The sequence below is a fragment of the Halichondria panicea genome, chromosome 13, assembly GCF_963675165.1.
Source record: "Halichondria panicea chromosome 13, odHalPani1.1, whole genome shotgun sequence".
NCBI classification, from domain to species: domain Eukaryota; kingdom Metazoa; phylum Porifera; class Demospongiae; order Suberitida; family Halichondriidae; genus Halichondria; species Halichondria panicea.
The window spans coordinates 613,696-638,480 of NC_087389.1; the positions used below are offsets into that span (position 1 = coordinate 613,696).

Sequence of the window (24,785 nt, forward strand, 5' to 3'; positions counted from 1 at the left end):
CTGCAAGGGGGGTGGGGCTCAATTCTGATCATATGACCTAGTTGACCTTTGACCAAGCAGTGGAGCTAGTTTATAGTCTTCACTATATCACAGCCACCAGGTCTTTAGCAATGGCCTCCACTGCCCCTGAAGATAAGGGATGGACATTTGATGCCTTTGACACGGGAACCATGCGTGAGTACATGTAGATTTAGCTATCTATGTAGACTGTAAAATGATGTAGATCTACATACATGTACGTACACAGTAGACTCTATTATTGGCTCTCTACAGAGCTTGCTGGTAAGAAGGAGCTTGAAGGGTACCAGTTGTTTCTGGCTGAGTACTCTGGTCAGTTAAAGGCCACAGAGGAGGCTCTTGATGACACACTAGGGGACGCATGGGACTTCACCCTGGACCCCATAGCCTTGCAGGTGAGCGGCCTCTGAGCTGACCAATCGCATTGGGCTATTTAGTTGGGTGGCTACTAAGGGCACAGTTCACTTTTACTTCAACAGTGGTTATGTCGCTTGATAGTGATCACTACCATTTTCAACACACAATGTAAATCCAGCTTTCAATGGGTTACAGTGTAGACACACTGGGACAGACAATAATATTATGTGAATTCTAGTGATTAATAGTAGACCTATACTGACTGTTACACAATCAGTACATATTAGACCACACCCCCTGTTGTTACGTCCCCCTCCCCTCCAGTACATATTAGACCACACCCCCTGTTGTTACGTCCCCCTCCCCTCCAGGCATCTCATTACGAGCATGCCAGCCTGCTCGAGCTGATCAAGACAGAACACAAGATTCTCAACAAAGTGGTGACCGTATTTGCTGCCCTCTGCTCTGAGATTGATGAGCATAAGACCAAGGTGACTACCAGGCATGGTTATGATTGCTCGTGTGTGGCCTTTAGTACATTATAATTATGCTCTCAAATTATCTGGTGGGACCTTTTAGCTAGAGCTTTTACATGCGCTACAGAGTCAACTACTTGTAGACAACTAGAGCATGTGTCACTGTACAAGTACTTGTAATTATAGCTCAGGTAGTTCGTAGATTCTATATATAGATAAGCTAGCATTTGTTGTGTATGCCCACCCCCTGTTACAGGCCCGGACCAAATTCTACCTCCCCCTGCTGATGTACGGAGAGAGTGGATCTCCCCTCCAGGACGGTGAGGCTCAGCTCATGATGGGGCGACTGCTGCACACGCTCCAGGTGACTATAATACAGGTTCAAGGTTTTAAACAATTTTAGAATGTTTTATAACAGCCAATATCTGACTAGCTGTTCTGCTGCTGCTTAAACTTTCAACTATTTATTATAAATGCATGGACATGTGTTGGCTTTAACTCACTGTAATAGTCAGTGTGTTGGACATGTGTTGGCTTTAACTCACTGTAATAGTCAGTGTGTTGGACATGTGTTGGCTTTAACTCACTGTAATAGTCAGTGTGTTGGACATGTGTTGGCTTTAACTCACTGTAATAGTCAGTGTGTTGGACATGTGTTGGCTTTAACTCACTGTAATAGTCAGTGTGTTGGACATGTGTTGGCTTTAACTCACTGTAATAGTCAGTGTGTTGGACATGTGTTGGCTTTAACTCACTGTAATAGTCAATGTGTTGGACATGTGTTGGCTGTACTAGTCAGAGTCTAGCTTAATTTGTTCTCTTATCATTACAGGACTTGACGTTGTTCGTGAACCGTATCAACGAACTGGTGAAGAGTGCAGTACAGCAATTGGCCTCTCTCTACAGTTCTGAGGGGTAAACACTCATTGCTCCTTCAATTAAAATTGCTACCTTTAGACCCACTACATTCATGCCAATCTTTGTTGCCTTCCTCCCCTAAGGTTTCAGGTGATACGGGCGGATGGTATCCACTTGCAGACAGTATTTGAGCGTATCTGTGATGCCCTGGGCATTCTGATCACTCTGGATCACATCTTCAAGAGCCAGCCCACCATCAGAGAGCACTGGGAACAGTACAAGAGGTATGTGTATTGTGTGTGGGCGGGGGCAGTACAAAATGTGTGTGTGGTGTGTGGTGTGGTGTGTGGGCGGGGGGGTTGTCAAAATTTCTAGCATACAAAAGGTTGTGATTGTAGCTCTGCTCAATCATTGTACAGGATCATCACGTCCATCAAGGGAGCACCGACAGAGTATGGGGTGGAGGAGACTAAGTTGAAACCTTTCGAGAAACTGCTGCAAACACTCGAGGGAAAACTCATGGAGGGGAACATCTTTACTGTACGTAACTACTTAGTCTCTTCACATAGGCACACCCTCTAAGCCACACCTCTAACCTCACATACACACACATATTACCGCCCCCTCCCCACACAACACACTTTAGTCGTGTGTGACCCAGATCTTCGACACTCCCGAGGTGGACGTGAAACACAACAAGCTACTGAGTGAAGAGTTTGCCCTCAACCTGGAGGCCATCTTCCTCTCCATCCAGAGCAGACTGGGGGAGACAAACGAGATGGGACAGAGAGGGAAGATTATCGGGCTCAGTGGAATCACCGTTCTCGTCTTCCAGCTCTACAACTATACTGATCGCAAGTTTATCAAATCTCTCTGGGATCTTCACAAAAAAGTGAGCTACTGGACAATCATATCTGAATCCTTTCTATTTTCTAGCTTTCTTATGTAAGAATCTTAAAGGCGTTTAGTAGTAATTAGATTAGTGGTAGAATTTCTGTTGAATTCCTTCAAAAAATGCTGGATTTCAACTTAACACCATTTTGAAATGCATAACTAATTACTATTTTCCCGGCAGGTTCCCGGTGTGCATGTGATCGGCAACCTGGTGTGGTATCACACTGGCTTCCTCAAGCGCTACCTTCCCCACGCCATTGATATAATGGACAAGAAGCAGCTGGCCCTGGTCAGAACCGTCAGGGAGCAGTACCTCGCAGAGAAGAGTACTAACATTCCTAGGTAATGATTGTCTTACATGTTGTACGTGTCGATCTCTGTAGATTATACTGTCTGTGTGTTTCATGCGTACCTACTACATACACATACTAGGATGGCCCAGAGCTTCTACATGCAAGTGTCTGTGTGGATGGTGCGGATGGACTCTGAACTCTCGTACGCCTCCTCAAAGTCGGATCCCAACGGCATCAAGGCGGAGATCTCCTCCAGAGCATCTCTCTTCATTCAGGTACTTTCAATGCACTAAAGCTTAGAAGTTAATGTCAGTTGATATTTCTTCTTACATTTGCATCATAATACAAAAGAAACCTGATTAATGTTATGTAATGTTAGTTACTGTAGCGTTTTAATTGGTAGTAGCTGGTTAGTTATGACCCCTGCACTCCACAACTCCACCCCCTGATCCACAGGGCCTCCTACTGGGTTACTCCATCAGCAACAACCTTCGTACAGTACTCGGTTTCCATCACTCCCTCAACAAGCCTATGAGCAAGGCCTCTGCCTTGGGGGCCTGCCGCCTCCTGGAACTGCTCAAGTGTATCCAGTACACATTTCATCGCCGGGCAGTCCTCGTGGCAGAGAGTCTGCTCCTCATCATCAACCACTACGAACTGGGGCTGCTCTCACACATAGAGGCTGTCACTGTAAGCTTGTGCAAAAAGGTTCTGTAGGTTTCCCATTAAGGCATGCACTGCAAAAAGGTTCTACTCTGGTAGGTACTGTTTTTCTCTTTTGTCTCTTTATAGCAACAAATTCAGCAGTCTAGACAACAGAAGAAAGGTTATTCTGAAGTGGCCTTGGTAAGTTTGTGTGTGTGTGTGTGCGTGTGTGTGCATGTGCGTGTGAGCTATACGTATTATTGACATCATGTGTTCTATTGCTACAGGACGTTTTGGCTGCATACTCTCTCATGAAGACAATGATAAATGGCCCAGGTAATGCACTGTCCATTCTTTACTTTTTAATGTAGCGACCCTTTACATGTGTACTGGAGCTCATGTCCATTCTTTACTTTTTAATATAACGACCCTTTGCCTATACTAATACTGTGTGTGGCATATTCATTCTATGCTTTCTAATGCGATGATCCTTTGCCTATTCGCTGCAAGACTACGTATATGCATGTTGTCTGGTAACTAGGGGTGACATGTAGTAAGCCCCTCCCCCTCTACAGGCACAAAGGAGCGTCGGCTGGTGGCTAATCTGGCCTACCACTTCTCCCGTCCCCGAACAGAGAAGGAGGATAACAGAGTTCCTGGGCTCATGAGGAAGCTGGACGTTATCTGTGAACTCAGGGAACTGTGAGTTGAATTAAACATGCATGGTTGCAGTTGAATATCTTTCAACAGCCGTAATTTTAGTATCGTTGATCCAATGTCAAAAATTTTATGATTTTCTGAAAGCTTAGAAAGAGACCTTTCAATTGATGTGTTTCAATCCAAAATTTAGATGGGGCCCTAATTTGTCATTTTTCGGCCTTGGACTATTATTCATGGTGTGGCCAAATTGGCAAATACTTTTATTGCTCAAATATGAACTTTGATGACACCATTTGAAAGGTCTGTTTCTAAGCTTTCATAAAATCATAAAATCGTTGAAATTGAATAAACGGGACTCAAGTTATGAGCAGCTGAAAGAGTCCCCAAACCATTAATTAAAGATGTATGTGTTTTACTTCCCTAGCCAATGCTAGGTAGCCAAATTATTGACATTGATTGTGTTTGTTTGTGAACTATAGGGAAGTACTATAAAAATAAGTGGCATGAAATTGTAAAATGTACTTTCTTGTTATAATATTGATTGTGGTTGTGGTATTGCAGTGTCCAGGGAGCGTGTGATTGCAGCCTTCTCTTCTGGCACAAGGTGTGTAGCTTCCTACATGTATGAACAGTTGTAGTCATGCCGATATGTACTCGTTATATGCTGTCCCCTCTTTTGTTAGGAGGTACTTGTTCCTCTCTACTTTGCCAATATCTACCAGAACCCAACCAACTGTCACAGACTTCATGTGAGTTCACCCCACCCCCACTCCAATCATATCCCACACCCCCTCACCCCACCCCCTCTTGCAGTATATGTTTGCATCCCTACGTGACTGTGTACCTGTCATCAAGTGGTCCCGCCATCTTGACTCACCACAAACCCTCCTCAAGAGCTTCGAGGAAGAGATTGACGGCTACCTCAAGGACAAGATCCTGGCCCCTCTGTGTCTGGCACTGGAGGAGGACCTGCGACTCAGCTCTCATCTCCACCTCAAGTTGGACGACAGGAATCCATTCAAGGTGGGTGTGGTCTGTGGGTGTGGTCTATACGTGTTGCTATTAGCTACATGTACACACAGCACCTGTACTTTCTACACCACTATCCGGTTATAGAACTTATGGTACAATACAGAGGCTGTGGGAATCTCAAAGTGATCTATACACACAGCATACTTATACTATCTACTCTCTTTGTTACACCAGTATCCCGGGTATTGGGGGTAACTTTGACTGCCCATAGCTTGAGTAAGGATTGTCCATTTTTGTAACTAGTAGCTCTTTGATAGAGCTACAAGTGATAGAGCTACAAGATGGTGTGTTTACACGGTAGGCATTATAGGTAATTATATTAATTCTTTTGTTTGTGTCTTCTACAGGTGGGGCTGAGTAACATGAGGCACTTTACAGAAGTGAAACCCATCAGGTTCTTTGACAGGAGTATCGACATCAAAGGTGAGAACTTTCATTATGCTTATCTTTGTAATGCAGTGTTCTGGCATGGTACATGTATCTTTAACTTGAGATAATTATGACTGTATTCAATGGCAGCTTATGTGACTCACTACCTGGATACTGTGTTCTACAACCTGACAACCCTCAACCCCCACGATTGGAAGACGTACGGGGACATGAGGAACTTGGCCGAGCAGAAGTACGGCCTCGTAATGTTGGAGCCCCACCTGCCCAGTGGAACGCTTGAACAGGTACAGCTGGTAGCTCTATATCTGCTCCTGGTTAATGGGTATGGGTTTATGTATACGGAGAATTTCCAAGAACATGTCTTTGCCTTAATTCCTAGTTCAGTTTGAAGCAGCTACATATTATAGCACATTGTAAAGTTCTAATCACACCTTCTGGTAGCTACACTTACCGTATTGTCTAAAGCCTTTTCTATCAGCACGTATGGATAAGGCATCACTATGGATACTGCATCGCTATGGATACTGCACACGTGTATTTTTGCAGGGTCTGGATGTGCTGGAGATCATGAAGCACATTGACGTGTTTGTCACCCAGTACTGCTATAACCTCAACAACCAGGTGAGCAGCAGCTGCATGTATAGCCAGTAGCCATGGAGAATAACTACATCGTGATTATATATCCCTAAGTTGTAACTCTTAAAATCTGTTCCCTAATTTCTTCCGCATGCTTTTGATTTCCAGCACTGACACATGTATTGTTGTCTCTATGTTCTTCCACCCTCACAAGTATTGATACTAACTTCTCCTCGCTGTGCAGATCTTTATTGAGCGCAAGTCAGACAACAAGCACTTGAACACTATCAATATCCGCCATATTGCCAACTCCATCAGGACTCACGGCACTGGCATCATGAACACCACTGTGAGGCTCTGTTGTGTTTCACTCCTTCTCCCACTAACCTTAACTCTGCTCTTTCTTTCCTACCTATCTCCAACTTTTTCTCCCATTGATTTTCACAAGTTATGTACATGTGTGTGTAGATGTCTCCACGCACTCACAGACTGTTATTTACTGTCGTGTTTCTGCAGGTAAACTTCACTTATCAGTTTCTGCGAAAGCGTTTCTTTACCTTCTCACAGTTCATGTACGATGAGTACATCAAGGCTCGTCTCCTGAAGGTGTGTGTGTGTGTGTGTGTGTGTGCGTGCGTGTGTGTGTGCGTGCGTGCGTGCGTCGTTATGTGTGATTGTTTGTCTGCAGGAAATCAGAGTGTACAGGGAGACAAAGGAACAGCTCCGGCAAATGGTATCAACACCTATAGTCATAGTCATACTAGTGTAATAGAATTTTATGGTCATTCCACTGTCTTGTGTGTAGTACCCAGTGCCGAGGGCCGAGCGGTTCCACAAGGTGATCCGTAACCTAGGCACCAGCCCGGATGGACTCAGCTACCTGGACCAGTTCAGGGTGCTCATCACACAGATAGGTACAGCTGCAGCTTTGTAGTGTTTGTGTCGGGCGTAATGTAATTATCATGATTTCTCCCTCAGGCAATGCCATGGGCTATATCCGTATGATTCGCTCGGGTGGTCTCCACTGCTGCAGCAATGCCATCAGGTGTGTGTCAGTCCCTGTGTTTAGTGTCCCCCTTACTGCTATTTCTACGCTGGGATGAGCTTTTTATCTCTCCAGTAAATTAGAGTCTGTTATTATGCTTGAGGCTAAATCAACTTGTTGTTACATGACCACACCCCCTCCCCTCCCATCCGCCAGGTTTGTGCCCGATCTGGAGGACATAGTGTGTTTCGAGGATCTGCTCAAGGAGCAAGAAGGCGTACCTGATGAGTGTGTGATGGCCGCTCGCATCTTTGACTCTGTCGTCGGCAACTTGGCAAAGAACTTTGCTGAGGGAACAGAATACTTCAAGGTTGGTTGGCCCGTACTTTACATGTATTTGAGCAGCCGTATTATCAAAGATTTTATGAGTGTTCGTATTAGCCAATTTCATATTATTTGAAAGGTATCTTTCTGTGCTAGCTGTCAGAAAATCAATATTAAAATTGTATTCAAGTTATGGCAACTGAAAGAGTCCCCGAACTATTAATTATACGGGGGACAAACCTCTCTGTTTAAATTGTGACCCCCACCCACCACCCTCCACAGCTATTGGTGGATGTGTTTGCTCCGGTGTTTCGTAACCCCAAGAGCCGGCACTTGCAGAACTTCTACATGGTGGTGCCCCCACTCACTCTCAACTACGTAGAGTATCTCATGAATGCCAAGGACAAAATGAACAAGAAGAACAAGCAAGGAGCGTCCTTCACGGATGATGGGTTTGCTATGGGTAAGCCCCGTGTACTAAATTAGCCTAGCTAAAGAGATGGTAGTGTTTTATCCCTCGGGTATCCATGCGCAAGCGAGGAAGGCTTACTTGTACTGTCCCTGGGTGATCCCTCGTTTATATGTATATTTTTTTTCACAAAAACGCCACATTCTCATTAAGATGTACTTTTTCCGTTTATTCGCTGGTAGTTTTTCCACACTATTTGGTAATTTTCCTGGCCAATCCAATAGCAATTTGTGTTCTTGTACAGTCAAGACTGTGTGACAGTGTCTCTGTGTAGGTGTGGCTTACATCCTGAAGCTGGTGGATCAGTACCACGCCTTCGACTCCCTGCATTGGTTCAACTCAATCTACCACAAGTACCGAACTGAAATGGTATAGTTACTATGTATGCTAAGTATCGTTAGTTTTTACACTGCGTTGAAATGTTCACTAAGTGTTGATATAAATAAAGTGAACCCAGTAGGTTAATAATAGCACCAGTGATGAGAAACTGTACTTTGACCTCTAGAAAACTGTTAGAGAGAGCGGTGAGAAAGGACGAGGAGATGACAAGCTCCAGGCCACCATCTCGCTCTCCCTCAAGAGATTGGAGAGCTACCTCAGAGTACGTGCAACCTATCTCGTGTGTGTGTGTGTTCTTAACATGTCCTGAGCAATAACTGTTGTGGGCTTAAGTTGCTGTGACTATCATAAGTGACGATCTTTCCTTTACCATTGCCAAATAGTGCTTTTTGTGACTGTTCACAAAAACACAATTATGTCATGCTATTCCAGACAATCTCTAGATCATATTTTCCTCCTCTCTGTATAATTTCTTCTTCTGCAGGAGTTTGAGCTTCTCGACTATTCTCTGAGCAGTGCCAGGATATTCTTCCGAGCGGACCTCACTGCCCAAGAGGAGGAGGACAAACAGAAGGCCGAGGAGGGAGCTGTGGGGGGCGAGGCTGCCCCCCCACCCGCAGAGGAGACTCCAGCACCACCACCCCCTCCAGATGCAGGTGTGTAGAGTTTCGTTAGCTAATTATAGGAAGTTGCTTCTGTATGAGTGTGCTGTTTTGCAAAGACTTAGTTTCTTGAGGATAATTGTCATAATTATTCCTCCTGGTGCTCTATAGCTGCTGGCTGTATTTACTGTAATTATACTGTTGTCCATTTGCTGCAGGTTCCTCTGGCGGCCCCCCACCCCCTCCTCCCCCACCACCTCCACCACCGCCCCCACCACCAATGTAACAAGCTCCAAGCTGCACACATGCACTAGAGAACTCTCTCAGATTAAAACTCAAACAAAGTACTTGTATATGTTTTGTGTTTGCTATTAGCAGTTTGTGATAAGCTTGGAATTTTTTTATGTTTGTGATTCTGCAAATACATTAATTTATGATAACTATACACGATCTAGTGAATGGCTGTAGTCTAAGTGGGTATATCATTTGCATGAGGTCAGAAGCAGTCAAGCTATACACAAAGACCTTCTATACCAACCAGTTGGTGCATGAAGAGGGGGGGGGGTGAAACCATAGAAGTGTACGTATCATAGTATTGTGTGCGTACATTTTATCAGCTAGACATAATATTATAGGTACAGTAACATGTACTGATGCTGCTCTGTAGTACATACGTGTGTGGTGTAATGTAATACTATTATGTATGCATAGAATACTTCATGCATGTATGTGTACATAGACATAGCCAAGTGGGTTGCATTTGTATATGTGGCTATGTCTATGCACAAAGCAAAAGCAGCTGTTAAATTTTACACATGTTTTTGGTGAAGTCATCCTTACAAGTTAGTTACTGAGTGGCCTGATGAAGCAAGTGGTCTAGCTGTGGTCATGCTGACGATCTCACCTCATTCTGGTTCCAGTGGAAGGGACTTCTATTGCAGTCATAAATCTCAGTTCTCAATCTGATTCACTGTATATATGCCTGTAATATCATAGTGGTCAATATGTTTCTGACCACCTCTCATGTTCGTTATCCCAGGTGTTCCCATGTACCTGCAAAACTGGCCATATTTTGATATTGATATTTTTATTCCATGCTAGAGTATATAAAGGCAGCGTTTAGTCTTTGCAGTCACAAGCGTCTACAAAGGTCCCTTTCATGGTGGCTGTGGAGGATCTGCCTCAACAATCACTCTGGCTAATGGCGAATGGATCTGCAAGGTGGAGGGGAAGACCAACGGCAGCCTCGTCGATCAGCTGACCTTATCCATCAAGAATGCAGCCGGTACTATCAGGAAGGAAGGACCATTCGGAAAAACAGGAACAACTGCTTTCATGAAAGAAGGAAATATCGTCGCTCTTCATGGAGGGGCAGGAGACCTTCTCGATCGCATTGGATTCTACGATTTGGAAGATTTGGCTCGTCCTATGTCCAAGTCCAGGATTTTCGGTGGATCTGGGGGCGGCACTTTTGACGATTTCGCCACTGAATCTGGCATTATTGGAATCCAGAAGATTTACATTCGTGCAGGAAACCAAGTGGACGGGATTCAGGTTGTCTATCGGCTTGCTAACGGGCGGACCTGGACCAGTGGCCGACACGGGGGAGGCGGTGGAACAGCCTACTCCTTCTCTGTCGGAGTGGGCGACTTCATTTCTAAAATTGAGGGCAAGACAAACGGAACACTGGTCGATCAGCTTACCTTTACCGTGACCAAGGACAACGGCTCTACAACAATTCATGGCCCCTACGGCAGAACCGGGAAAACTCCTTTCTCTGTGGCAGGGAATGTTGTCGCCCTCTGTGGCCGTGCTGGTAATCTCCTCGATGGTGTCGGCTTCTATCTGTATGCGCCACTGACAAGGAGCAAACAATTCGGAGGAAGTAGCGGAGATGCTTTCAACGATGACCCCAACACGCTCACTGTCCCTGAGGCTGGCCCTGGTTTGAAGATTTCCAAGCTGTACATCCGATCCGGCAACCAAGTGGACAGCATTCGAGCTGAGTATGTTGCCCTCGGAGGAAGCGTTGTCATTGGTCCTTCGTTTGGTGGCACTGGCGGGTCTCCCCAAGTCATGGACGTAGGAATGGACGAAGTGATCGAGAAGATGGAGGGGATGACAAACGGTCAGCTCATTGATCAGGTTACCTTCACCATGAGGAACACCAAGGGAGTGAGACGCACTGCCGGGCCCTATGGTAAGACTGGAAAGACACCATTCTCTGTCGCTGCTCCGAACGCCATCCACGGATTCTATGGCCGGGCAGGAGACCTCATAGATGCTCTTGGAGTCTACTACAACTGAGGCTAGAGAAAAGTGAAGAGAACTAAAAATAACATTGTTTAGAATGAGACTATATTTACTATCGTCTATAATAGCTAAAATTGATTTTGTTGATCTTGAAGAATAATTATTGTGTCAAACTGAGTGAAGAACACTGTCCTTTGCATAATTATTATGTTACCCTAAAAATAATAATTCTCGAATATTGTTGTCGACGTCAAGAGACAATATTCGAGACAGTATACATAAACCTCAACAACCGTGCATTATTTCATGGCCTATCATACTTCCTATTCCCTGCTATCTGCTGCCTGTCTTTTAGTATTGCATGCATGGTGTCCATTTGCTGCAGGTTCCTCTGGCCGCCCTCCACCTCCTCCGGCCCCATGCACATGTACCAATGTGACAAGTTACAAACTGCTTGTTTTATGTACTTTGTGATGACTTTGTCAGTTTGTAATGTTGGTAATTTGGCAAAGATAAATTATAGGTGTTTGTTGTTACTGCAAAGAATGTATACAGGAAGAAGAGCTTAGCTCCACCTATGTTTATGTGTGGGAGGCAAGGAGGTCGTTTGTGGCCTTATGACTCGACTCACACCTAGCCATTGAGCTGCAAGCTTATTTAATTTATAGTGCTAGCTGGACAGTGCATGTGTTTTAGACTAGTAGTCCATAATGGCATTTCTAAGGGTAAGGCTCTGTGAGGCCATTGTAGACCACACTAAACCTAACGACCCCTTCTGTGCTGTCAACATCAAAGAAGCTGTCAAGTCGGACGACGGCGAACTAAGTCTACAACAAAAGAAGAAGACCTTCTACCCGATATGGGGCCGTTGCTTCGACTCACATCTGAAGCCAGGCCGTCGTATGCAAATTCTGGTAATGGACAGAGCAGATATACCTGGGGCAGATGCAACACCTGTGGCTGAGGTATCTGTGGAAACCGAGCACCTTGCTCACGAGTGTTCCGATGAGGAGCAAGGAGTTGCAGTCAAGTTAGCGGTAAGACATTCTCATCATTTGCATATATACAAGCCGACCGGGGGTGGTACGGTGGGTCTAGCCTCTTAGCTAGCGATGGCTCCCAGAATTAGCCTAGAGTACGTGTGAATCTACTTATCCAAGATTGGGTGTTAAAAATCGACTGTTTTCGTGCCTATACTAAGTTATGAGCATATGCATGTTATACGTAATGGACCTTATTTTTGTAGTCAAAACACTGTTAGCTCTTCCCCTGGCCCTGGCCTTGGACACTAGTTCTTTGGTAAGTTAGTTAGTTGCAGTAGTGCCCAAAAGAAGACGTTGTTTGTTCTCCTTTTTCTCCATTAGGCCATTTACGGTGTTAATCTGGTTGTGGTTGATTAACCCAGAGGCTGGAATTACATACCAGAGACGTCCTTTGCCAACAAGTTACTCAATAACCATAGCAACAGTACACTTTAAATATTCGTTATGCTATGCCACTCCGTAATATGTTAATTTTATCTCAGTGTAAATTAAATGTGTATTTTCACTATTGAAGAATTGATAGAGCCATGTTTGTTACCATGCACGTAGGTGCTTAGTGATCATTTCTTGTTGTTTATAATAAGTATGGGAGAGAGTGAGGAAGAAAGTGGAGAGTACTAGTGAGGGGGGGGGTAGTAGAGAGAGTACTAGTGAGGGGGGGGGGGGTAGTAGAGAGAGTACTAGTGGGGGGATAGCGCCTGTGAGCAGCTAACTCCCATTATTGCAGGCGTGGTCGGGTCCTACTGTGTAGGGGCATATTCTGATGATGATGGTTGTACTAACATTGTGTTCACATCACTCCCTTCTGGCCCAGATCTAGTACCACACCTTTCTGTTGTGGTCTTCTGGATTATACTGTAGCCAGCTTGTGGTCATCCATAATCATAGAGCGAGTGTGACTATGGCCACCCTATTGTTATCATTGTGGCAGCTGCCTCGGAGCAACTATTGAACTTACCTCAGTAGTTAGCTCTCTGTGCACGGGGATGAAGCCAATAGTTGCTTAATTACTTGTATAGACAGTTAGTGCATTTCCTACTGGCTTGGTATTCAAATGCATGTGCATATGTACACTGCATGCATGTACGCAGTGTAGGAGGTTTTCGTGAATACAGCGAGGTCAACAGAGCTTGTCCGTTGCATTAAAATTATCACAGTTGAGTAGTCTGACGGTATATCAAACTAATAGTACACAAATGTCTTAATGGATGCTTCTAACTGTTCCTCTCCCCACCATACAGCTGGACTTGAGACCCTCAGGCAAGGTCATCATGCAAGTCAAGCTCTACGGATCAGCACCAGGTAAGCGTGTGTGTAGTGTGTGTAGTGTGTGTAGTGTGTGTGGGTGTGTGGGTGTGTGTAACTCGGTTTATCCGTTTCAAAAATTCTAAATTTGTTATTATGATGATGATATCATCACAATAATCTTAGGATTCGTAGCTATAGCAACTACAGCTGCGCTTGGAAGCACATTCTTTGTGTTGTCTCCATGGGTTCTGTAGTGGTTCAAGTATGTGCGGATGAATGCTAAACCACTTGACCTCACTACACCAACTTTTTAAGTGGCTGTGTGGAGTTATCTAGCCCACAACAACCACACACTTCCACTATGTAAGTGTGTGGTTGATTCAAGCTTAGTGTACACATTTTATATCCACTTAGTCAATGTCTTGAATTTACGTGTACATAGTGCCTTAGCAATCTATCTTTAGCGTCTCATTAATAACACATGTCAGACTTATACCATGAGATTGAGAATGCAACCATGGCCGTATAGTCACTGTCAGTTCCCTAAGAATGTGGGTTGTTGGCCACAGCTCTCATTCTGCTCTTAATGCAGCCAAGCCCTTACAAGATCTCTTAGCATCAATTTGTGTTCTGCTTCATTGACACAAATACTTCCCTGATTACTAAAAAGGACAGTCCATTAAATCTAGCTCCAAATGTGATACCGAATTTGCTGCAGCCTCTTTGTTAGATTGACTCATTGGTATGCAAGTTTGAATGGCTTGTTGTACTCTTTTTTCAGATGGATTGCCTTTTAAGAACTGCGTAGCTACAATGGTTGTATATGGATCGTGGTGGTAGCGATTGTTTTTGTGCACATGTGACTCCATGCTGAATGGGTTGCTAGTATAAGGTCGTTGGTTATGCTGTGGTAGTGAAGTGGCTCCAAAAGTAGACTGTTTAGGTACTAACACATCCTGGTGGTGAAATCACAAAGCTCTTTATGGTGTTCTACTGTTTTGCAACCCTAGGGCTGTACTGTGTGTGTTGTGTTGTACACCCACTCATCCCCTCCTCAAAAGCATGCATACACACTAGTACACCACATTGTCCCCCTCCCCCTCTCCCCCCATTGTCCCCCTCTCCCTCTCCCCCCATTGTCCCCCTCTCCCTCTCCCCCCACATTGTCCCCCTCTCCCTCTCCCCCCATTGTCCCCCTCTCCCTCTCCCATCCCTATACTGTATACTAGCATCCTGTGTCCTCCTAATAAGATAGCTAGCTGTCAACAACAAGTTCACTTGGCAGCTCTAGCTCCAACTAATTATAGCAGCCATCTTGAGACAAATTACCCCCTCTGTATAACAAAATAGTTCACCAGTGGAATGTTTTATAGTCCTTTCATGTAGTCACTCTCATAGGAGTTGTGTTTATTGCTCTACAAACGAGACTTGGAAAGTGGAGTATTTTGTTACATATGCGTGCTGTATAGAAGGCTTCAATTGGTATATACCCTAATTGGTTGGTTCATATCGCTGATTGAGTGGAGGCCTTGAAGTCGTTGAGACTCAACCACACCACAAACAAACTAAGTGGCTTCATCTAATCTCAGGCATGCAGTCGGTGATTTCTGTAGTTAGAGTATTTCCTGTGGTGTACTCTATATTTAAAGTAGTTTCAGCTAATGTACTTTCAGAATCTCTGCTGGAGTAGTTTCATCTAATATTGTACTGAAGTGTGTTTCTTTGTCAAGTTCCATTGCGAAACTGAGTTTCATGAAGCGCTTATGATTTGTATTGTGGTTTTGTGTGTGGAAATATTTTTAGGCCCATAGCTTTGCCACATTCCTCATGTCATTTTACTTACTTACAGAAGAAGCCTCAGAGCTAGAAGCCGTGTGTGTTGACATCAAGGGTTGCTATTACAGCCATAGTTAATTATATTACATGCATGTACAACATGACAGCTACATGTTGACCCAACCTGAGATTACATTACTAGTCATGTTCATTCTATGTACTTAGCATAGTTCTATGATTCGTATAATTATAGGTTATTCACATAACTGTACGTAATACTGTGTTTGCTCCCCCTTCACACCACACCGCCCACACACACCACACACACACACCACACCCACACACCACACCACACCCACACCCACACACCACACACACACACCGCCCACACACACACACACACACACACACACTAGGAATGGACGAGAGCACTATGGATGAGAGCACTCTTGACCTAGCCTCTCGCACTCCTGAGAAGATGAGCTCTCTCAATAAGAACGCGACTGCCCTAAGAGGTCGGAGGGGTGCGGTCAACAGGAAACAGGCGGAGACTAAAGATATCAAAGGTCACATGTTCATTAAGAAGTTCTTCAGACGACCAACCTACTGCTCTCTCTGTCACGAGTTTCTATGGTAACTATATACATCCAAAGTTTATAGGTTGATATAATAATTGCTTCTTTCCATGGTACAGGGGATACACAAGGCATGGATATCAGTGTCAAGGTATGCTCTTATAGTTATAGTACATTGTACTTTCAAAACATTCCCGGTATTGTTTGGTAAACACATTATTTACTATTATCACTTATATGAGTCTGAGAGCAGTCAGTGAGTTTCTCCCTCACACCCACACCCACACACACCCCACATGTACGCCCACACACACACACACACAGTTTGCCAGTACACGTCTCACAAGAGATGTATTGACTCCATCCTCGGGAAGTGCACTGGAGCGGATACAATCAGCGACCAATCTAAAGTAAGTACACGCTCTAACTACATGTACCTACAATTAGCTACTTCTATACTTCTTCCCACTCACGTACAGTACCTGAAAGAGAGGTTCAAGATTGACATGCCTCATCGCTTCAAGAAGTACACGTTCCTCGGACCCACCTTCTGTGACATGTGCGGCCAACTCATGCACGGTATATTCAGACAACAACTCAAGTGCGAAGGTGAGAGCAACTTACAGCATAAGAATAGGGGGAGCAATTTTCCCCCTTACTCAAGGCAATATCCCACGTTTTATTTATACCTACTGTACGTTACCATGCTGAGTGAATGAGCAATCGAGTTCTTTTGTATTTAGCTATTAAGCTTAGGCTAGGAAACCGTGTACCCTACGAACATGCAGCTAATAGTACGTATGCTCAGTACCCCCTCCCCCACCCCCTCCCCCCACCCCAGCGTGTGGTACCAACTGCCACACCAAGTGTGCCCAGAACATGCCCCCTCTGTGTGGAGTCAACGAGAAGCTTCTCTCAGAGGCACTCAAGAATGTCGATGAGATAAAGAGAAACAGAAAACTGGTAAGTAAGAAGAGTGGAATTATTGTCTGTACTTACCCACTCCGTTTCATGTACGTATGCAGTTGCCCAGTACTTTAATGTATAATAACTTTCACTTGTATAATTATAATATTTCATGTATGTACTTTTCATCAATCATATATGCACTAAATCTGCTCATAGCTAGTATATTCATTTTATAGCACTCCCCTCTCTCTTCCCCTATAGTCTGCTGGCAGTGAAGGTGCTATCAATGGTGGTGGTAAGAAGCTGCCCTCACCCATTCTCCCCTCGGTTACTGAAGGACTGCCCATGGAGAACGATGAGTATCAGGAGGTCACTGAAGGTCAGTATCACATGACCTGGCATCATGTTGACTAGAGAGGGGCTTAGTCCAGCCACATTTGTAAGCATTTTCTCTTAATAACCGTTTCTAATTGCCACGGCTTATTCCTATCTAGGCATTGACTGAACAGCTATGGTATTGCTTAATAAAGTTACATGTATATGCTCTCAGGACAAATTTAATGAAGTGCTACTGTCTCTCCTATTTCTTCAGCCATGTTGAAAGCTTCTATGAAACCTGATGTCCCCAGTCCTAGTAATAGACACAGGCCGCTGGCATCCACCAATGAAGGTACACCTCCCCCTGTCCCCCCGCGTACCTATAGTCAGAGGGGGCAGTCAAACGGAGGACCTGGTCGCCATAGTTACAGCCACGCCCCTGTGAGCAAACCAATGAGGAAGTATTGTCTGGAAGAGTTCCAGTTCTTGAAACTGCTGGGGAAGGGAAGCTTTGGCAAGGTGAGTGTGTGTGTGTGTGTGTGTGTGTGTGTGTGTGTGTGTGGGTGTGTGTGTATGGGTGTGTCATAAACTGAGGTTCGATCATGAGTATCAGCTTTACTAGGAGCACATGATTAGTTATTTTTGTGTAAGTAACAGTGACTTTTAGTTACATAGGTCCATTGCATGTGTAACACATACAACGATGCATCCTGCATTTGTATATCATCGTCTCTGCAGGTGCTACTTGCCCAGCAGATTGGCAGTAACAAGTTCTATGCAATAAAGGCACTAAAGAAAGATGTGGTGCTAGAAGACGACGATGTGGAGGCAACAATGGTCGAGAAGAGGATCCTCGCCTTGGGCAGTGAATGTCCATTTGTGACCCACCTCCACTCTACATTCACAACTCAAGTAAGAGCACAGTCAGCCATGCACCAACCTAGCTTTGTCATCATGATCACTCAGATAAGTGTTTGTAGTGTTTTATTACTGTTGTCCAATGTCCACCACTGAGGGTTGTACTGTTTATGCTTCCAGTGTTCTTAGTCAGTTGTTGGTACATGATTCTAACCTCCTCCCCCCCTCCACACACACACACACACTCACACACACACACACACCCACACGCACACACACTCACACGCACACACACACCCACACACACACAGAGCCACTTGTTCTTCGTGATGGAGTACCTCAACGGTGGAGACCTAATGTTTCACATTCAACTACACCACAAGTTCAAGTTACCCAGAGCAAGGTGGTTACCGTGACTACACACATTATCATGCATCCATAGTGTGTTTGTATTGACCGTATATGGCTTCAGTACGCCCACAGCCTTTGGTGTGTTGTCCTATATCATAGACTTGTTTGCATATACACAGTACATTCTAACTGTACTTCATCAATCGTTGCATGGTGAATATCCCTGCAGGTTCTATTGTGCTGAGATACTGGTAGGGCTGCAGTTCCTCCACTCCAAAGGAATCATCTACAGGTACAGTATGTGTTACCTAATACCAACTAGTCACGTTAGGAATGTAGCTTACATACTTATAGTGTTCAGTTTTACATGTATGTGCCTATAATTATACAGATGGACTGATCATGATGCTCATAAGCTAATTGATAGACAGAATGGAGTATATTGGATATCTCTGTAGTTACTATAATTTATGTTTCCATCTCCTCAGAGATTTGAAACTGGACAATATTCTGCTCGACTGTGATGGCCACTGTAAGATTGCTGACTTTGGCATGTGCAGAGAGAACATATTCGGGACATCTACTGCCGGCACTTTCTGTGGAACCCCAGACTACATTTCCCCCGAGGTGAGGCTATAGGCTGGGTACGCTGCAAACCAACCACATCACTCTCTTTCCTTCTTTCCCTCTTTCTTCTCCAAGCTTATTCCTGTCTGTGTCCACGTGATCATGTGGTTTCCTAATTTATGTACATTGAATTTTGTCAACTGTTTTGTTTCATCCGTTGTCTGTTGTATCCACCCTGCAGATAATCAAGGGCAAGAGGTACACCTTCTCAGTGGACTTCTGGTCATACGGTGTGCTCTGTTACGAGATGATCACTGGGCAGGTAAACAAAAGCCACACTTACTTTTCAGCTGTGTACGTACGCACGCTAATGGTGTAACTATGCTGTGTACATGGAAGTCATACTTGTACTATATATTGCTTGTAGGTAACCCATATCATATAGCCGAAAGTAACAACTGTGAAATACATTACCACCATTTATTCCCCCCCCCTCAGTCACCATTTGGTGGAGATGATGAGGAGGAACTATTTGACTCCATCTGCAACTCTAAGATTCCTTATTCCCGCTTCCTTGACAACCACACCATTGACTACCTGGACAAGCTGCTCCAGAGAGACCCGGCAGTACGCCTCGGCTGTATAGAGGACCAACAGCCCATCAGGAAACACCCGTTCTTTAGGAGTATTGATTTCAGCCGTCTTGAGAGGAGAGAGATAGCACCTCCTTACAAGCCCACTGTGGTGAGTAGATTGGTCACCATGGGAGCCTTCTTCCTAGGCTAAGCTTTCTGCCCTCTCGTGGACTGTTGGAAAATATGAAGCTAAAGCCTATCATCATGTGATCCTCACATGACTATTACAGTATGCTGTGTGTACATGCGGTTACGTACTGTCTCGTACGTGTATTAACTAACACATTATTAAAATAATGTTCATTCGACATCTCCATGAATTAACTGTGCATTTGGTTAATCCTGTTTTTTCCCTCACAGAAATCTTCTCAAGATGCGAGCAATTTCGACGATGACTTCACATTCCAGCCGGCCCAGCTAACCCCACCCGATCCACGCCTCGTACAATCCATTGATCAGACTAACTTTGTTGGCTTCTCCTTCACTAGCGAAGCCTACAACAAGCCCTAGTGCTAAAAACAGTGTATTAATTGTGTATAATTATATAACGTATACACTATAAGATTTTTACGATTTTGAATTCAAGTGATTTAATTTTCATGCCTTTTTGAGTTGTTGTTATACTAACTAGATCGAGGTAGAGTCTGTGTTTTTTGTGTGAATCATGATAATAATTATACATAGCTACATATGTAACTAATTATACTTTTATAATTTTGCTTTGATAACATTACCTAATCATTTCTTCTACACTGTATTGTGTCACTGTTATAATAATTATATACATGTTATTAAGAACTGCTGCAATGCAATAAATTTTCATTAGAATTATAAAAACCACACATTAATATAAATAATACGCTGCATTTATCGGATCATAATACTGATTAAAAAGGCATAAAAATTCTAAAAAAAGAGTTTCCACAAATGTCACACGGCAGCTGGGTTAGGGTTCAGTGATCCGGCGAGTCTTGAGAAGAACCCGGTGATACCAGCTAGGGTATTCCCTGCAGGAGGTGGGTCCGTGACCTCTGGTATAGCCGCTCTGTACACTCTAAAGAACAGCTGTCTGACCTCACTCAGCCTCTGGGCACGTAACAACCTGCAGCTGGCCCCGGACCTGCATGTGGGATAACCTCAGTCAATTCAGTACAAGTGAAAGCATATTAGGCAGGAGCTGTATAGACTCTTACTACAGCATTGGTTAATTAATAATAATACTACTGCCTTTATCACATGAACAATACTTGTAGGCATGGTGATGGGCACACGCACGTACGCAGGAGACAACTGTTTTACACATCATACGAAAGAGCAGGTCAGCTAGTGTAACAGTACAGTTACAACGTAACACATTAGAGAGAATTACATTAATTATGGGGATTGACATACCTTGAATTTGAAGACGTATGGCTTGAACTACACACACCAGCAGCCTCCCCCCTCACATGTCTTGCCCTACTACAAGAAACATATCACATGATCCCCGTTCCTCCCACATTAAGTCCCAGTTGCTCACCTGTTCTCTTCGGAGAGGGGGTGGGAGTTAGAGGAACTGCTCGACAGCAATTCATCAGTGGACACACTGTCATCTGTAGTGGTAGTGAGTGAGAGTCAATATGCACATTATTGAGCACATGTGACGACAAAATAGGCTAACACATGATCATTCTCTAAACGTTCATACAAGCATAACCAAGAACTAAAATAATGTCCGTTAAAATGCTCTTAATCCCCTTCGTTTTGAATCGGCTCTGTAACTAGAGTTTTGATGGTCCAAATTCAACGATTTTATGATATTTTGAAACCTTAAAAGGAGCTTGAGCTTTTTCAGATGGCATGCTCAAATCTCAAATTTGGAACGGGTCATAATTTCCCATTTTCAGAAAAAGACCGTGATTTTGTCAAAATCAGGCGCCCAAAATAGACTTTTGATTTTAACACATCATCTGAAAGGCCTCTCTCTAAACTTTCAGAAAATCATAAAATTAACGTTATTGGACCATCGGAACTAAAGTTATGGCCGTTCCTTCTGAGCATTGGCCCTCACCAAAAGCTAAAGGGCTGAGTAGGCGTTTCCCTGTTGTTGTGGTCTCTTCCTGACTGTTAGTGAGGGCAGTGGAACCATTCAGAGCTCTAGTGCTGTTGTGAGGTATCTTAGAACTGTGGGGAGAGGGAGTAGTGCCCGAGATGCACACAGTACATAGATAAGGTAGCTTTGTAGCAACACTTGTGTACAAGCTGAGGCCTAAGGCTACAGGTACCTGTGGGTACAAGCTGAGGCCTAAGGCTATAGGCACCTGTGGGTACAAGCTGAGGCCTAAGGCTATAGGCACCTGTGGGTACAAGCTGAGGCCTAAGGCTATAGGCACCTGTGGGTACAAGCTGAGGCCTAAGGCTATAGGCACCTGTGGGTACAAGCTGAGGTCTAAGGCTATAGGTACCTGTGGGTACAAGCTGAGGCCTAAGGCTATGAAGGAGACTAAGTGAGCTCATACACACCTTCTTGGTTTCCCATGAATTGAGAACTCCTCAGTGACTATGTACTTGAGGAAGTCAAAACAGAAGTACATCACCTGAGTGTGTTGTTGGGAGGGGGAAGTCAATCATGAATAAAAATGTGTCGTCAATAACTCACTTCTTCTCCCTTTTCATGCCTCTCTTTCAATTGATGCCTGGACGAGAGAAGAGCAGTACTTAATGTTACTACTAAGATGACCATTACCACTTACCCGCACATGAGCCAATCATAGGCTAGCGTGAGGTAGAGCATCTCTGCCGCACACAGACTGTTGTGGATACAACCATCCTGCAAATAGAATCAACTCAATATTAGGACAAAAACGTACCCAACTGTGTTCAAGCAATACTACTTACAATTTCTAATGGGCACTATTTTGTATATATACTAGAGCAATCTCATTGGAGACAAGTCATTGCTCTGCCTATCTGCCCTCCTCCTACAAACTTACCGCCCATAGTGATAATCTGAGCCATGAGACAAAGAGTGGAGTTCTATCCCAACCAGAGATACAGTGAACCAGCAGACCACCCTCACCTATAACCAAGGAAAACCAGTCAGTCATAAGATACACAATATACTGCCTTGGGCTTCACAAAATTAATGATAAACACATCCAAACAATGGTGTAGCTATATATACATCATTATTGTAGCACTATCAAAGAGCTACTACATACATCTTTTGGTTTCAAAATTAAGAGTAGCTATATCTCACATTCCAATAAGTGCTTCAACAACATCTTGAAATAGTTCTGTGTGATGAGCACCAAGTCCCAGCTCTGAGAATATCAATGGATGAACTCATACTAACAAGTCAATGGCCGCCGGGCTAGCTCACCTGATACGAGATACAAGGCTGAGGAATGGCCACTTTCATGATCTCCGGTACACAGAGCTCAGCATCAATATAGCTCTATATAGGGGACAGCTGTTCTCATGCACATTCATTGTTTAGTATTTAGTGTCCAGCCATGCAACTTGAAAGTGTGTGTGTGTGTGTGTGTGTGTGTGTGTGTGTGTGTGTGTGTGTGTGTGTGTGCGCGCGTGTGTGCGTGTGTGTGTATAAGGCTGCACAAACCTGTTTCCAGTCAAATTGCAGAGAGACAGGATTGTATCCATTGTTTTTGTAGTCCTTAAAGAACTCACAGCCTATATTATAGAGTGACATCATGAGTCAATAAACTGACTTTGTATAAGTATAATAATTAGACAACACACATGACTGTAGCTACCAGGGTAAGGCATGGAAGCTATCTCAAAGTCAGAGTATCTTGCCCACTTGTCCACTTTCTCAGAGGAAGACACACTGCAGCAGATAATGATATACACACATGATTATGTATGTACAGTGTGGGAGCACAACTAATGGCCGCCTTACTACATGCAGCAGTGAAAAACTACATGCAGGGTCATATGAAGAATGGCAACACATAGGAGTATATAGATTGGAGTAAAATGGCAGTAGAATGTGCTCCCATGTGTGTGTGTGTGAGTAGAGGATTGTCTTCACTCACTAGACTCCAAACTTGAGTTTCTTTTTCTCCACCATGAGGTCACAGATGAGAGAGACATTGAGAGCCTTCATGAGTCGGACATCTTGACCTCTCACCTTGCTCAGTAATGCCCACTCACTGCGACAAGCAAAGGGAAAACGTGGAGTTAGCAAACCACCATTGTTTTATCCTACAGTAAGCACACCTGCTTTTAATGCTAAAGATGATAATTTTACCACAATGAAGATGCTTACTAGTGGTGAGTGGCTTGTAACTTACGTTTCACTGTTTTCAGGATCATTGAGAGTTGGGCCCCCCGGTGTTGTACTAGCGGACTTTTGCCTGTCCTCACCCCCCACAGTGTCCTCCTTACCCCCCGTGAAGATCCACTCCACACCTGATCTCCCATACAGCTCCACAGTTGTCGACAGAGTGGCAGAGCGACAGATATTCTGTAACACACACATATCGTACATGTGTGTAACTATAAGGGAAACTCCCAGAATTCTTGTTCACTGTACATGCAGTGAGACAGCAAGGTGGGGAAATTCCCCAGAACTACAAGAGCTTGTACAATACATGCTTTTTACATTGTGATTGACAGTACACATGCTTTGTGCCTACAAACAATTGTCTTAACTGTGTCATACGTAGGTGCACTACCTTGTTCTCAAACAGGATAACAGGTAGTACAAATCTTGAGCGACATCGAGCAAGCTTTGCTGTGGTCATTAGCTCTTTGATCTCCTTCACTTCATTCACAGAGCTACTGCAATGCATGGTTGATGAATATTATAGTATGCTATACACACTTACGGGTCATCATTGTTGTTGTGCTCTGTGTTGAGGTGACCCACTGCGATAATGATCTCTGATGGGTAGTGTCCACAAAGCTGCCCTTGCTTGTTGTCGATTATCTGCAAAACAAAGAATATTACTAACTTGGGGGTGTTCGTTTTAATTGATGGGAAGAAAGAACAATTCAAATAGTCTACCTCTAGCCTGTAGTCCCTGCCAAAGAAATGGAGACATCTCTTCTGTATGATCTCATACTGCATTACGATGGATAGGAAGGTGAAGTATTAAGGTACAGGTCACTGTATGTAGCATACCCGTCTATCTGTAGTCTTTGCCTTGTACACAGTAGTGACAAACACATCCAAAAGCTCCTGTAGACACTCATTAGTTACTGTACTATCACCAGAGCTCTCAAAAGAGCTGGAAGACTCTACTGCTTCTTCAGCCATCACTTTAATTAGACACTGTGTTACAATCCGCGGTCTGACCCCGAGGCCTATCTTAATTTACCTATGAATCT

General features: G+C 44.1%; 4 protein-coding genes across 6 annotated transcripts; 3 read left to right on the forward strand and 1 right to left on the reverse strand.

Moving 5' to 3' along the window:
* Window positions 1–12: 12 nt before the first annotated feature.
* Window positions 13–9,368, forward strand: LOC135346827 (WASH complex subunit 4-like). The gene is made up of 31 exons (XM_064544577.1): window positions 13–174; window positions 274–413; window positions 747–866; window positions 1,108–1,215; window positions 1,684–1,766; window positions 1,853–1,993; window positions 2,129–2,249; window positions 2,356–2,601; window positions 2,785–2,945; window positions 3,036–3,171; window positions 3,353–3,586; window positions 3,689–3,742; window positions 3,829–3,877; window positions 4,117–4,243; window positions 4,763–4,805; window positions 4,885–4,950; window positions 5,015–5,224; window positions 5,581–5,656; window positions 5,753–5,907; window positions 6,170–6,244; window positions 6,444–6,548; window positions 6,716–6,805; window positions 6,888–6,932; window positions 7,005–7,113; window positions 7,178–7,244; window positions 7,401–7,554; window positions 7,791–7,971; window positions 8,252–8,346; window positions 8,483–8,578; window positions 8,801–8,972; window positions 9,137–9,368. Exons 1-31 carry the CDS (start codon window positions 111–113, stop codon window positions 9,202–9,204), a joined length of 3,591 nt encoding a protein of 1,196 aa, XP_064400647.1. The 5' UTR covers window positions 13–110; the 3' UTR covers window positions 9,205–9,368.
* Window positions 9,369–9,985: 617 nt separating this feature from the next.
* On the forward strand, window positions 9,986–11,343 carry LOC135346832 (uncharacterized). The gene has a single exon (XM_064544582.1). The coding sequence runs from the start codon at window positions 10,254–10,256 to the stop codon at window positions 11,223–11,225; it is 972 nt and encodes a 323-aa protein (XP_064400652.1). The 5' UTR covers window positions 9,986–10,253; the 3' UTR covers window positions 11,226–11,343.
* Window positions 11,344–11,761: 418 nt separating this feature from the next.
* On the forward strand, window positions 11,762–20,253 carry LOC135346302 (protein kinase C delta type-like). Its single transcript, XM_064543883.1, has 16 exons — window positions 11,762–12,208; window positions 13,456–13,516; window positions 15,655–15,871; window positions 15,933–15,964; window positions 16,138–16,223; window positions 16,293–16,422; window positions 16,655–16,776; window positions 16,984–17,101; window positions 17,315–17,559; window positions 17,779–17,952; window positions 18,210–18,301; window positions 18,479–18,541; window positions 18,738–18,876; window positions 19,058–19,138; window positions 19,315–19,560; window positions 19,812–20,253. Exons 1-16 carry the CDS (start codon window positions 11,882–11,884, stop codon window positions 19,959–19,961), a joined length of 2,283 nt encoding a protein of 760 aa, XP_064399953.1. The 5' UTR covers window positions 11,762–11,881; the 3' UTR covers window positions 19,962–20,253.
* Window positions 20,254–24,769, reverse strand: LOC135346306 (myotubularin-related protein 14-like). Of its 3 annotated transcripts, none has more exons than XM_064543888.1 (18): window positions 24,580–24,769; window positions 24,463–24,519; window positions 24,284–24,384; window positions 24,131–24,233; window positions 23,747–23,919; window positions 23,489–23,605; window positions 23,207–23,280; window positions 23,053–23,123; window positions 22,813–22,887; window positions 22,690–22,753; window positions 22,424–22,509; window positions 22,184–22,260; window positions 22,090–22,126; window positions 21,954–22,027; window positions 21,502–21,614; window positions 20,971–21,043; window positions 20,844–20,912; window positions 20,254–20,571 (listed from the first exon to the last, which is right to left on the reverse strand). In XM_064543888.1, exons 1-18 carry the CDS (start codon window positions 24,712–24,714, stop codon window positions 20,382–20,384), a joined length of 1,689 nt encoding a protein of 562 aa, XP_064399958.1. In that variant the 5' UTR covers window positions 24,715–24,769; the 3' UTR covers window positions 20,254–20,381. The 3 variants fall into 3 exon arrangements, with proteins under 3 accessions (XP_064399958.1, XP_064399959.1, XP_064399957.1); XM_064543889.1 differs by having other exon boundaries at window positions 20,844–20,909; window positions 24,131–24,236; XM_064543887.1 differs by having other exon boundaries at window positions 24,131–24,236; window positions 24,580–24,768.
* Between the last annotated feature and the right edge of the window lie 16 nt (window positions 24,770–24,785).

Coding starts and splice junctions, on each gene's coding strand:
- LOC135346832 (XM_064544582.1), top strand. CDS start 10,254: ATGAAAGAAGGAAATATCGTCGCTCTTCATGGAGGGGCAGGAGACCTT.
- LOC135346306 (XM_064543887.1), bottom strand. CDS start 24,714: ATGGCTGAAGAAGCAGTAGAGTCTTCCAGCTCTTTTGAGAGCTCTGGT. Junction 23,920..24,130: donor TTATCCTGTTTGAGAACAAG/GTAGTGCACCTA, acceptor TGTGTGTTACAG/AATATCTGTCGCTCTGCCAC. Junction 23,124..23,206: donor AGCTTCCATGCCTTACCCTG/GTAGCTACAGTC, acceptor TCTATAATATAG/GCTGTGAGTTCTTTAAGGAC.
- LOC135346827 (XM_064544577.1), top strand. CDS start 111: ATGGCCTCCACTGCCCCTGAAGATAAGGGATGGACATTTGATGCCTTT. Junction 2,946..3,035: donor AAGAGTACTAACATTCCTAG/GTAATGATTGTC, acceptor TACACATACTAG/GATGGCCCAGAGCTTCTACA. Junction 7,555..7,790: donor AGGGAACAGAATACTTCAAG/GTTGGTTGGCCC, acceptor CACCCTCCACAG/CTATTGGTGGATGTGTTTGC.
- LOC135346302 (XM_064543883.1), top strand. CDS start 11,882: ATGGCATTTCTAAGGGTAAGGCTCTGTGAGGCCATTGTAGACCACACT. Junction 15,872..15,932: donor CTCTGTCACGAGTTTCTATG/GTAACTATATAC, acceptor TCCATGGTACAG/GGGATACACAAGGCATGGAT. Junction 18,302..18,478: donor TTCAAGTTACCCAGAGCAAG/GTGGTTACCGTG, acceptor ATATCCCTGCAG/GTTCTATTGTGCTGAGATAC.